The following is a 14,646-nucleotide window of genomic DNA, read 5'->3' as shown; positions in this document are numbered from 1 at the left end:
CTGTCCGGAGATTCTAATAAATGTAATTGACTTGGTAATAATAAATCCTCAGATAGTTTTCCTGATATCTATGGATATTCTCCCGAGAGACTTGGCATTGGTTCAATTAATACCATACAATCAAAAATCCTTGCTTCAGTGATTCATCTGGTTTCTATTTGAACTTCTCATGCAATCAACAAGCCCTTAGTAAAGGCTTACCTACTTCCTGCTCCCTCAGCTCATAGAATTACCCTTTTTTCTAGAGCAGTAATAAAATTATTCTGAGGCTTTTAGTCACACTGGGAGGATTCAAGCCTTTTTCTCATTCCACTCTCATTTTCCTGTCTCACATCTCCAACATCAGAGAGATTCTATGGTCCTGGAATCTCTAGAACCAAAACCTCCTGGTCTGAAACAAAGAGATATACAAGTTCCCTATCAGGAAATACTTTACTTACAGAGTCAATTCCATTAACTGCTCCTCAGCTATCACTGCACATTCCCTTAAAGTTGGGATCTGTCTCCAGAAGCATAATAATGGCAAAGATGCCAAAAAGGGAAAATTACAATTTTTGGAGGAACTTTGTGAAAATGTACTTTTGGCTAAGTTTTGAATTGGCCCAGCTATTTTGTTTTGTCATTTTCTTAGTTTTTTTTCAAGGCAATAGGGTTAAGTGAGTTGCCCAAGATCACACAGCTAGGTTATTATTAAGTGTTTGAGACTGGATTCGAACTCAGGTACTCCTTACTCCTGGGTCAGACCTCTATCCACTGTGCCACCTAGCTGTCCCTGGCCCTGCTATTTTGGAAAGCAAACTATGCTCCAAAAGTCACTAAATTTTGCATGTGTGGCTCAGTAGAACACTATAGGTCTATATTCTGAGGAGATCAAAGAAAGAAGAAAAGCATCTATACCTACAAAAATATCTATAGCAGCTCCTTTTGTAGTGGCAAGAAAAAAGGAAAAAAGAAAATAAGAATGTACTCATCTATAAAGAAAATAAGAATGCACCCATCTATTGAGAGATGGTAAAACAATTTTAGGTGTATGAAGGTAATAATTTTTTTCTGAATGAACTGATAAAATTTACATTTTTAAAAGAAACTAGAAAGAAATGTATGAACTGATATGAAATAAAGTACATATAACTAGGAGAATAATTTATACTATCAAAACATTATAAATGAATTTGAACACTTTAGAATTCTAATCAATGAAATCAAATAGAAATTCTAGAAGATGGAAGATGAAGCACTAGACTATCTTTTGCCAAAGAAATTATGGATGAAATACAAAATAAGATAGGGATGTGACAAATTTATCTGTTATGACTATATTCTTTTTTTTAATTGATTATTGAAAAGGGAGTGAAAAAAAGAAAATAAAAGCTTTTTTGTTATCATAAATTTGTTTCATTTTTCCTTTTCCCACCAATGTGGAAGGTGACAAGAGGGAAAAATATATATTTCTATTCATTTTTTAAATAAAGAGGTGAAATAGATGTGGAATATCACACACTTTCACATAAAGTCACTGTAATATTAGTTTTGTTTAACTATTTTACTTTGTTAAAAGAGAGCTGTCACTAAGTGGGAATGGATCTGTAAGTAAGACAAAAATAAAATATCAATAAGTTAAAAATACATCTCAAAAAAACAGAAAATAAATGCTTTTTAATAAGGAAAATAATAAAATTTGAAAATTTTTAATATAAATAACTTTGAAAAAGTAGCAGATAAGTAAACCCACAAATTGTCAGCTTTTTATACATTATACAATAAAACACCAAAAAAAAAAAAAAGGAAATTTCATTCAAAAGGATATGCCGTATCTAAATGTACATTTACCAAGAGGCACAAAGTAACACAACTACAAAATTTTAGAGATTTTAAATGCTCATGTTAAGGCCACAGTGACATAACAAAATGATAATAATACCTAAATTAATTTACAGATTCAGTGCCAAGCCAATCCAACTACCAAAAAATCACTTTTGAGAACTAGACAAATTCAAAACAAAATTCTTCTGGAGGAACAAAAAGTCCAGAATCTCAAGAAAAATACACACACACACACACACACACACACACACACACACACACACCTTCCATGGGAACAAAGGAATATTAACAGTTCCAGTTCTGAAAACAGACTTAAAAGTAGTAATCATAAAAAACTATTTGGTACTGGTTAAAAAAAAATGATCAGTTTATAGATTTAGTATCCAAGATCCAGAAGCACTAAGACAGTAGTATTTAATAAACCCAATTCTATAAACTATTATTTATAGACAAAAACTGGTATAAAAACTGGAAAGTGATATAAAATAGTCTGGAAGAAATTAGGATTAGATCAATGTTTCAGAATATTTCCCATGAAATGTTCCAAAAAGATACATAATCTAGATATAAACAGTCATATCATAAACAAAACAAAGGAAAATAATGTATACTGTTCACAATAATAGATAGTGATGGATAGAGATCTCGACTACAAGAGATAAAAATAGATAATTCTGATTCCATAAAATAAAAGATTCCATACAAACTAAAGAAATTTAGTTAGAATTAGGAAGGAAGCAGTTGGGGGCAACTAGATGGCTCAATGAATAGAGCACTGATCTTGGATTCAGGAGGACCTGAGTTCAAATGTGACTTCAGACACTTAATACTTACTTAGCTATGTGACCTTGGGCAAGTTACTTAACCCCATTGCCTTGAAACCTCCCCCCCCCCAAAAAAGAAGCAATTAACTGGCAAAAAAAATCATTGCAACAAGTTTCATCACTTCAAATGATGAACTTCCTCTACTAATGTATATCTGCATCTGTTTTATATTTAGTTTTAGTAAGCTGTCTCAAGCAACTTGTTCATATATTATTCCCCAAGATACAGTAATATTCTAATACCTTCATTTACCACAATTTGTTCAGTCATTCACTAATAAATGATAATACAGGACAGGAATCCACAAAATTTTAATAATGAGTTTGGAATACACATAATACATTAGAATTCATTATAACATACATTGGAATTCCTTAAAACAATTAGAGAAAACATACTTACCAAACTTCCAAAGAAAGATAGCTGCAATCACAGCACCAATTAATATAACTCCAATGCTCATGGCAACACATATGATTTTCTTAGTCCCTAGAATAAAGAGGAAATGGAAAGCTTATAACAAAGTCAGACTATCACCAGTCTACTTACCCACATGCTGTAATTTATTTAAAATGTATAGACTTTTAAAAGCTTAATTTTCTATTTTTGTTAAAATGTCTGTTAAGAATTAAAAAAAAATTACCTGGATAAACATCTCTACAACTGCCTATACATGATATCAGTGATTGATTTATAACTTGTGCTTTTTTTGCATGAAAAGCAAGAAGCAAAGGCAGTTTATTAAAACTATTTCAATAGATCCATGATCTCAACATTGTGGGAATGATCTACACAGTTACAGATCCATCCAAACCTCATGCTATGGATGTCACCCATAGATAAATCCAAGTTAGCAACTTTCCTCAAAGTTACAGGAATCAAACTCTTAGGAATAAATAACTAGATATGTTACATTAAAGAGACTCCCTAAATAATAAAATGGATGACATTACAAATATTCTTTAAAAAAAGTTACTATACTAGAGTGATAAACTATTATTACTAAGAAGAGCAAACATTAATAAGAAATATATGAAATTTTAGGAAATCTGAGTACTAGGTGAACATTAAAATGACTGTACAGAGATGTTAAAATCAAAGTAGAAACAAACAAATCAACTTGCCAGCATTTACTCAGAAAATGACTGGTAAAAGCAACAGAATGAAGCAGAAAGAAAGTTGAAGGGGGGAGAGGGAGGAACACAGAGAGAACATGTTTAGAGCTCTCTGCTTTGGATAGAGTTCCAGCCTAGTGTCAAAAAGACCAGAGTTCAAATGTGGCATCAGACAAGTGATAGCTGTGTGTACCTGAGCAAGTCATTTAACCCCATTTTTCTCAAAATAAAAATAAATTAATAAATAAAAGAGGGCTGATATCAGATTCTGAAGATTCAGCTGCATTCTGAGATCTATTTCCTATTACTTATGTCACCCTGCTCAAGTTATTCAATTTCTCTGGGTAACATCCCATGATCTACCACAGAGAAAGTTTGCTATGCTGACTCCAAGGAAACAGTTCAAACCTGGAAAGTTATCACCAAAATGTTTTGTTATCAGCTAATCTTCACAATGAAATTTAATTCATTAATAGAGCAAACATACACATAACACTGTGCTAGAAAAGAAATCAAGGTAAAATAAGATATTGTCCTTGCTTTCTAGGCTTACAATGCTATGAAAGATAAGACATGTTCATCTGAGAACATATAGTAAGTGTGAAGCAACATTTAATAGAAAAATAAGTGCTATGAAGTTTAGCTTTGAGGGAGGTCACAGTGAGCTTGATAATTTCAAGAAGGCATATGAAAAAAAGTTTGGGTCTTGCAGAGTAGGTAGGATTTGAACATTCAGCAGAAATATCATGGGCAAACTTTTGAAGAAGATAAAACAGTATGAGATGGTAAAGTTTACAGAGGATTTATCTTGGGAAATAATAGTAAGAGAAGGTTTGATGAATAGGGAAGGACTATAAAATAAAGATTCCTTTATTTAGGAAAAAATGTAAAATGGATCATACTTGAAGTAAATATTGTTCCAGAAGAAGATTTTTGTCGTAAATGGACTTCTGCTGGTGTTGAAGTATGAGTATGAACTCTTGGGATGTACTGTGGCACTGCTGAAGGACTATATGGAGCTGAGTAAGGTACATAAGCATTAGAATTCACAAGGTGTCTGGGAGGATAGTTGTCCAGTTGATAACCATGGTTTTCATAATATGGTCCAAATGCTGGTGGCCCCTAAATCATTGAGAAGGGGAAAAAAATGCAAATTCCTAAATAATTTTTAAAAATCATATCTAGTTCTAACAAGATAAAAAAGCAACATTCATCCTATACAGTAAAATGATCTAAATAGAATCTTTAATATTAATTTTAATATTAAATCAATGTAATTTACTCTAAGAAAAATAGAAAAATGAACTGATAATGATTTCATTTTATCAAATTTTCAGATAGGCATATAGCAATTTTATCTCCTATACATAAGAAGTGATATTCATTCGAACATTTGTTAAGTATTTACTAATGAATTCTAGGTGATAAAGGCCACTTGGCATAGTAGATAGAGAGGTGGATTTAGAGACAGGAAAAACCTACCTGCAAGTCCCACCTTTGACTTATCCCTATGGTTTGACTCTAAGTAAAAAACTTTTCCAGGTCCCAAGTAATTCTTAGAAACTGTGAATTACAGAGATCAGCCCAAACTATATTAGTAGAGGCAATTCTAGAGAAGGAAGAGGAAGAAGGGGAAGAAGAGGAAGAAGGGAAAGGAGAAATTTAAAGGGAGGTGGAAGAAAGGAAGGAGGAGGAAAAAAAACAACTGGTGTTAAAAGGATTAAAAATGACAGCTTAAGTTTTGTTTAAATAACTGTGTACAAAATATACACAGAAAACATGAAAGACAGGTAAGGGGTCAAAAGAGATCCAAATAAAGTACTCCAGGAAAAAAAAAGAGAGAACATTCAGGCAGAGGGATCAGAAAAGTCTCCCAGATAAGGATGTGGAATCCCAGCCAATTATGGAAAGAAGATAAGGGTTGTTAGAGGCAGAGAGAAGATAGGATTGTACCACAAGTACAAGCAAGTAGCCCAGTTTGACTAGAATAATGTTTGTGTAATAGGTGGGAGGAGAGGGGAGGGGACAAGAAGGTATCTTTTTGCAGCTCTGGAATGTTAGGTTAAGGAAACTGTATTTTATCTTAAAAGCAATAGGGAAACAACTAAAAATTCTTTAACAGAGTAGGGGACAATCAGATATCTGCCTTAAAAACATTGGTCTTTGTGTGGAGGAGGAATTAAAAAAAGGAAAAGAAGGAAAACAGAATTAAACAACCATCAAAATTGCTCAAGAAAAGAAGGCACAATCAGACAGCTATTAAAATAGTCCAAGAAATGATCCTCATTGATAGAGCTCTCTGCCTCCTCAAGACAACCTTATGTACTTGTCTTCATTTAACCCAGGAAAAGAGAAGTTCTTTTCCTAAGACTGTTTGCCTTTTGTTTTAATTTTTATCCCCAGCACCTAAAAACAAAACTGAAAAACAATCTTCCTCCAAAGAGAAGATAAGGAATGAATCTAGAATAATGGCTATTAGTGTTAAGAGCACCTTCCAGCTTTCCCACATCTATATTTACAACCTAGGTGTCATCCTTAACTACTTACTCTCAGTTATAGCATATATATAAATATGGATACACACATATATAAACACACATGTATCTATTTCCTCTCTTTCTTCTTCTTCATCTCCCTCACCCCTATCTCTCCACTCACACAGCCACCACCATAGTCTAGGCTTTCATCTCATGTTGTCTGGACTACTACAAGTTTCCTCACTCATTTCCCTGTCTCAAGTTCTCTTACAATTTCAAGCATTTTACCACCTGGCTCAAAATCTTTCAATTTTATTACAAATTATACTTCTTGATGTACCCTATAGTCCATCTACACTGATCTGCTTGCTTGCTTTCATTTCTGTGGACTTTTTAAGCTATTCTCTTTGCCAGAAATTCCCTCTTTAGCTTTACCTCCTAGAGTCAAAGCCCAGCTCAGAAGATCCTTTACTTTCTAAGGTCTTTCTTGGTACTCCTAGATACCAGTACTTTCTGCTCTAAAGGTTCCTGCCATCTTGCTCTTTATTTATTTTTTGTGAGCTTATTTATGTATATAAATCGCTTTATGTATGTAAATAAATTATAAATATATATGCATATAAATCTTTATACATATTTATTTTTTAATTTATTAAAGATTTTGTTTAATTTGAGTTTTATAGTTTTTCCCCTAATCTTACTTCCCTCCCCCCACAGAAGGCAATTTGCCAGTCTTTACATTGTTTCCATGGTATACACTGATCCAAATTGAATATGATGAGAGAGAAATCATGTCCTTAAGGAAGAAACATAAAGTATAAGAGATAGCAAGATCAGACAATAAGATATCAGGTTTTTTTTTTTCTAAATTAAAGGTACTAGTCCTTTGTCTTTGTTCAAACTCCACAGTTCTTTCTCTGGATACAGATGGTATTCTCCATTGCAGACAGCCCCAAATTGTCCCTGAAGGAATGAGTGAGTCCATCAAGGTTGATCATCGCCCCCATGTTGCCATTAGGGTGTACAGTGTTTTTTTGGTTCTGCTCATCTCACTCAGCATCAGTTCATGCAAATCCTTCCATGCTTCCCTGAATTCCCATCCCTCCTGGTTTCTAATAGAACAATAGTGAATCTTAATACATATTTAAATAGGAGCTAGCTATAGATTCAGATTTGATAAAATGGGAAATGTCTCTACCATTAAAATGTATACTCCTGTGAGGAGGGACTGCTTTTTTGCCTTTTGTTTTTGTTTTTCTGGCATCCTCAGCAATTGAACAATGCAGTCAGTCAGTAAGCATAAGTGCTTAATAAATGTTTATTGATTGATCTCTGATTGGATATTTGCTTTTTTTTCTGTATTTTAAGGAGTAATATTTATGCAACCTCTCAAAACAATTATACAAAGGTTTTCATCATCAGAATTCTCCTTTGCCTTCACCAACATGGCAGTTAAACAGAATCACAGCTTTTCAATAGCTTGTCCAAGGTCAATTTAGATAGTAAGAAAAGTCAGTATTCAAACTCAGTTCTGTAATTTCAAATCCAGCATTTTTTTAATGAATTATGCCATTTCCTTTCTTTTATCCCATTCTGCCTGTCTTCCTCTATAAGAGAAGATATACAAATATATATACATTTCCCACATTCTGACAATTTCCCACTTCAATTAAAATTCAATTCAATTAATTTTTATTAAGTGCCTGCTATATATTAGACACTATACCAAGTACTGGGAGGGATACAAAAAAGAGGTAAAACCAGTCCCTGTCTTCAAGGAGCTTGTAATCTAAATATAATTATAATCAACATGCATGCAAATATTTACAAAGCAAATAATATACAGAATGGGAAATAATTAAAAGAGGGAAAGCACTACAATTAAGAGGGGTTAAGGAGGTCTTCCCATAAAGGTTGCAACTTTGGTGGGAACATAAATGAATCCAGGGAGATTAGTAAGTAGTCAGAGAGAAGGTAGTGCTGAAAACCAGAGAAAATGCCTGGAGCAGAGAGATGAAGTGTCTTTGTAGAACAAACAGGAGGCTAATGTCACTTGATCAAAGAGTAGGAGTTGGGGAGTAAAGTATAAGAAGAATAGAAAGACAGCAGGGGGCTAGTTTATGAAGGACCTGGAATATCAGACAGAATATATTGTATTTGTTCCTGGAGGTAATAGGAAGCACTGGAGTTTATTGATATGATCAGAACTGCATTTTAGGGAAATCAGTGGCTGAATGGAAGATGTATTGGGGTGAGAAAAGTCTAAAGGCAGGCAAATTCATCAGTAGGCTGCTGCAGCAATCAATACTGTTTTTGAACACATGAGGGAAATTTAAGCAATTCTGATCATTATATCTACAAATGCACGTTTCATTCTTTAGGAAAACTGAAGCTTTCTGAGTAGAAAAATGTGTATTCATAGTCTATCAATCATCCCTTTACTTTCCTAAAGAAATTTTCCAAAACCCTGATTAATAAATAATTTCTGTCTTCAGGCAGTTAGTTGGTATACATTTTTCCCTGACTGTCAATTATAACAATTAGAGTAAAATTATAATGTGTCAGGGAACCAAAAAATGATCAATTTTTCTGTTGCTTATTTAAACTCTATGAAGTATACTTTGATAACTTCTTGAGGTACAGATTCCTTTTTTCCTTAATTTTCTACAATATTTAATCCTAAGATCAATGCATTATGATGTTTTCCAAGACTGTCACATGATTCAATGTTTTCCATTTCTATGAATATTTCAATGATTCTTCTGATCTTCTACTTTTAATAATTCTTCATTTCCTACATTAGCACAGCACTCCCTCATTCAAATCCAATTTATGTGCTTTTCATGGTATCACCTCTCTGATGACATGGTCTTCTTCCAGAATAAAGGGCAAACATCATCATTTCCTACATTCAGTGATTGTCTTTTATTGGTTGATTTTAATGATTTCTCCAAATGTTTTATTCTAAATCCCATCTTAATCATTTTCTTCATTAGTTCTTGATTTGAGGGGAGAAAAATTTAATTCTTTTTATTCTTGTCTAAGTTTCTTCCAGTAATTTTCTTCCTTTATGTTCTTTTCTCATTTTTTTCTATATTCTTTTTTCAAAGAATTGAGGGAGAAGAGTATGCATTTGTGATTTCATTGATAGTCACATAGGCATACACTTCACCAGTGTAGACTACCCAATCACCTATAATTTAATCTTTTTCTTAAGACTGTGAACATGGGGTGGCTAGGTGGTGCAGTGGATAGAGCACTGGCCCTGGAGTCAGGAGTACCTGAGTTCAAATCCCGCCTCAGACACTTAAATAATTACCTAGCTGTGTGGCCTTGGGCAAGCCACTTAACCCCATTGCCTTGCAAAAAAAAAAAAACCAAACCAAAAAAAAAAACTGTTAACGAAACAAGAACAAAATAAAATGGCCATTTCCAGATAGTTTAACAGAAAAAGTCAACAATAGTGAAACTTGCAGCTGTTCATTGTGTATACCTTGATACTTTAAAAATAAATAATAATTTCAAAATATAATTTTCAAAATTGTACTAATTGTCTTTAATTTTTTCTGAACTTCCTATTCTTCTTTGCTGGACATTGCTTCAGTGACCCACTTTTATATTTACTACCCTTTCCATACTACCCATCCAACTTTGGGGATGGGAGGGATATAAGAAACCTTGCAAAAATATGCATAGTCAGATAAAACAGATCCCTACATTGACAATGTCCAAAAACATGTCTTATCAGCATTTTTGTTTCATCATCTTTCTTTCAAGAAGTACTCTAAGGGATGGCTAGGTGGTACAGTGGATAGAGCACCAGCCCTGGAGTCAGGAGTACCTGAGTTCAAATCCAGCCTCAGACATTTAATGATTACCTAGCTGTGTAGCCTTGGGTAAGCCATTTAATCCCAAAAGTACTCTAGCATTTTCATCAAAAATGTTAGGGTAAATGAGAAAAATGCTTTTTTATCAAAAGTACTCTAGCATTTTTGGTTGATCATTGCTGTAAAAGCAAAAAGTTGAAGTTTTTAAAAGTTTTTTTTAAAAATAAGATTATCATGCAATCTCTTCTGTTTCTGTTTGCTCATTTCATTCTACATCAATTCAAATAGGTCTTCTGGGATTTCTGAAACCATTCATTTCATAATTTCACAAAGCACAATAATATTCCTTATAGTCATATATCATTATTTGTAGAACCACTCCCTAACTGACCAGAATTGCTGACAACTAAGAAAAAGAAGTTGCCATAACTTTTTTGTACAAATGAGTCCTTTTCTCCTTTCTTTGATCTCCTTGGGTAGATCAGAGTCATATTTTAGTAACTTTTTGGGCATGCTTCTACATTTCTTTCCAGAATAACTTGATCAGTTCATAGCTTGTCTGAGTCACTATTCAGCATTTGGAACACTCAAAACAAGAAGTTTGAAGGAAGTATTACTTTAATTAAAATCATATTCCATTAAAATCAGCTAGAAGCAATTCTCAAGGTAGTTTAGAAGAAGTTCAGAAGACAAAACAAATGAAACATCAGAAAGAAGATTTAAAAAGCAGACAGCAAAGAGATTCCATGGTACTTCTAGAATTTCCTGCCAAGGACTAGAAAAGGATCTATATTTGGGTCCTAAATCAATTCACCTGGAAGAAAAGTTAACTCTACCTGCCCCATGTCTATACCACAATTTTCTTGCTTGCAACAGTTCTGGTTAGTATTGAATTGACATTTGCACAAGTATGACTAGAGATTTTAATAAATGTTTATCATCTATTAACTATTGTGGGAGTAGGAAGAGGTCATCTGATTCCTAACCCACCATACAGCTGTCTACATCACATTAGTGGGCCTATTTTCTGTAGCTACTCTAACAGTAATCATTTATGTTTTTTAATCAACTTTGAAATCTGGGAATAAGATATTAAACTCAGAGTTTCTTCCATTTGCATTTCTCTAATTATTAGTCATTTGAAGCATTTCACATAATATTGATAGTTTAAGAAATTACCTATTCACATGCCTTTGTCCATTTATCCAATGGAAAATGTGTGATTTAGTCTCAAGATAATTGCTTGAAGATCCTGAGAAATTAAATGACTTGCACACAGTCTCATCGTAAGGAATCACCAGGGTGACTTGAACATAGGTTTTTCTAACTATAATATTGATCCACTGTTCATTCCTCTATATTGAATCTCTGATTACTTTACTTACTTTCTCAGATATCAATGGCGTTTACTCTAATAATACATATAGCAAATTATCTATATCTACCTATTCTGGGCATTTCATTTGTATCATCCCAAATTCACCAGAGGATGAAACATACTGGAAGGCCTTCCTCACTTCCTCCTGTAATCATGAGGCTAACTAATGGAGCATTCTGACCACTGATCATCTCTAGCTCTTTGGAATTCTTCATTTTTATACCCTGCTCACTTCAAGGGCCTTCTTGACACCTCTTGACAAACAATAGTCTTCAAGGGCCTGCTGTCATGTTACAATATTAGTAAAATATTAATTATAAAAGCTTTGCCTTTAATTTCCCATAAAAGTTAGTAAAAAAACTTAAATAAGCTACCAAAAAGTACTCTGTACTTTTCCAAAAAGCAAGCCAGCCCCCTTTCCTACTCTTTTAGAAATGTGAGTACAGCTTATGTGTGGGTGGAAGTGAATTGTCTGTTCCAGATTTACATATTGTTAATCAAGCTCCATAGGGTGCCCATTCTGGTGTATGCTGATATCTGAGCAATAATTCTCATTCATTGGCTTTTTTTCTACAGGTATTAACAAGCCAAATTTTTTTTTGCATAATTACAGATCTCTTCCAGGAGACTCTGTAATGTCTTAGGGCTTGATGCAGTCAAAGCAATGTAATCTGCCATGAGGTGAATCTATAACCATCAACTGAAAATCTCTCCTCAATCTGAACTCTAAATTGGATATCCTCTTTCAGGGTGGCAAAATACATTTTGTGAGTACATAAATTCCAGTGTTTATATCACATATGATAGTTATTGTGAGCAGGTCATTAAATAGGATTATTTCTGCTATCTCGTAGTGCAAGGAGTCCTGAATGACCTTAATATATGAATTGGAGTAACCTTCTAAAAGATCCTTTATGGCTCTGCCAAGTAAAATCCTGCTTTGTAAACAGCAAACAGTAAATACAATGGAATTTTATATTCTCTACCTTTTCAGTCAGTTATGACTGAAGTAAATATGGTCCATTGTTGAATATCTAAGAAGGTCTCCTTGTTTCCTAGTTATAGCTTCATCAAAGATGCTCTCAATTTATATCTAGATTCTGGTTCTCATAATTATTTGTTTTTATAGATGAGACAGTGGTCATAGAGGTTATTATTTTCTCAGAAATCTTTTTTTTTTGTATCAATAAAGTCTCAAACTTTTTCCCACCCCTTTAGTAGCTTTCCTTCCTTTTAAATCATTTCCTCAATGTTCTTCCTACCTTATACACAATCCCTCAAATTCCTTATAATAACATCAGATGATCTCTATACATTGTTGGTCCAATCCTGCTGCTATTCCAATCCTTATTCTCTTTTGGGCCATTTCTACTTCAAAGAAGTAAATACTTCAGGGACTGTAATGTATAGATATCAAGTGTTGTGGTTGCACTATTCTTGATGAAGAAAACTATTTGTTGTAATAACTTTTGCAGATGCTTTACATTTTTTTCTTTCTGAAGTTATTTTATCTGTTTTTATCCTTGAATGTCATTGGGATTACTTTCCTTAGTTAAATATCTCCCCAAGATGAGAGGGTTTTTTTTTGGAAAGGACTGATTTTACCCTCCAATGTTTTTCCCTGGTTTATTACAAATAATTTGTCATTCTTTTTTATAAGACTTTATTGACAAGTATTCATTCTAACTGATTGATGCTTTTGTAAGCCATCATTTTCTATTTGGCAACCAGGTCAGATATTTCTTAAGGCATTTTTCAACTTCCTATTGTAATTATTTTGCACTGATTTAGCTTCTCCATGAAATTATTATAGTCAGTATTGATGCTTCTTCTATTGCCTGATTCCTATTTTTCCATCTTGAATAGGATATTTTGTTAAATATTGATTGCACACCATTTCTTTTCTTCTCATTATCATGTTTTCTTGTCTGTTATGAATTTTATTCTTTGCTCTGCTGAGGTGATAATATAACTGTTCAAACAACTGACCTAGGGACAACTTCCTCCTCCATAATTTTTTTTCCTTTTCTACTTAAAGATAGTCAATTTTATTCTGATATCCAGTGACTGACAATTTTTTAAACTAAGGTCTTCATAATACCATGGAGCATCTATAGAACCTTTGACTTCTCTCATTTCTTTCTCCTACATGATTGTTTCCCATATGTTTCCATCCATCTTCACCTTTTCCCATCTTTGCAGCAAATATACAAAACATCAGAGAATAAGCTGACTTGATTTGAAGATCTTATTGTCTTTCCTATTATATTTCTTTTACCAGTGTTAATTTTTGCTTAATTTCTTTAAATACATAATTTATAAGATTAACCCACAGGAAAATGTATTTCTTTTCCTTTTCTATTTGAATTGCCACTAGTACTATACAAGTTTTAAAAACTCCTGTAACAGCACTTTGCTTTTTGTTCATTTTCAATTTACTGATTTCTATTTTCTTTTTAAAAGTCATTTTACTACATTTTTACTATTCAAAATAAAGTTTCTGGTGGAGTATGTGAGAAAACTAACTCCCTTCAAATCTCTTACCCAATAATCAAAACTAAATCTATAAACATATACAAACACAGAACAAAAGGGAATATTCTAAAATTTATTAATCTAACAGGAAGAAAGTGATTTATAGAGTGTACCTTCAAATGTTTGCATGAATTAATAGCTATCATTAAAAATCAAATTATGAATTGTTTTATTATATATCTATATTTTTGCTAATGCCTGTCACTTAAATTCAAACACTGACAAAATGTGATCATTTCATCAATAAATTAATTTTCACACAACTTTTATGGACTTTGAACAAATATCACATACATTTTATATACAAAATGGTGAAAATAAGAGAGCCTACTTCACATAGTTCTTGTGAAAAGCAAATGAGATGAATAAAATGCTTTGCATTTTAAAGTTGCAAATAAATTTTAGCTATCATAATTATGCATCTTTTTATCAGGTGTTATAAAGGCAGGTCATGCCCACATTCCACGGCAGCTTAATAATTAAAATAGTATTTACAATGTTACCTCTAAAGGAACATTCCTTTTAAAGGAACACACATATATTGGCCAACTTCTCTGCCAATAATTCACCAATAAATTTTTCTATAGTCCAGAGAGTATAACTATAGAGTACCACAAAAACAGGGAAAGCTATATGTGTGATTCTTAATCTTAATGGAGACATAA

At 32.9% G+C, this 14,646-nt stretch overlaps 1 protein-coding gene across 5 annotated transcripts in view; it reads right to left on the bottom strand.

Moving 5' to 3' along the window:
- TMPRSS2 (transmembrane serine protease 2) overlaps positions 1 to 14,646 on the bottom strand; it is a 204,249-nt gene that overhangs the window by 143,278 nt on the left and 46,325 nt on the right. For 4 of the 5 annotated variants that reach the window (XM_074213845.1, XM_074213842.1, XM_074213843.1 and 1 more), the window contains exons 3-4: positions 4,667 to 4,886; positions 3,052 to 3,138 (exon numbers count right to left, since the gene is read on the bottom strand). In XM_074213845.1, coding sequence (XP_074069946.1) covers positions 3,052 to 3,138; positions 4,667 to 4,886 — 307 coding nt within the window. The remainder of the gene's footprint in view (positions 1 to 3,051; positions 3,139 to 4,666; positions 4,887 to 14,646) is intronic. The other variant, XM_074213846.1, reaches the window with a different exon arrangement.

This window comes from Macrotis lagotis, chromosome 1 (genome assembly GCF_037893015.1).
Source record: "Macrotis lagotis isolate mMagLag1 chromosome 1, bilby.v1.9.chrom.fasta, whole genome shotgun sequence".
Classification (NCBI taxonomy): domain Eukaryota; kingdom Metazoa; phylum Chordata; class Mammalia; order Peramelemorphia; family Peramelidae; genus Macrotis; species Macrotis lagotis.
This window is presented reverse-complemented; position numbering and strand designations above follow the sequence as displayed.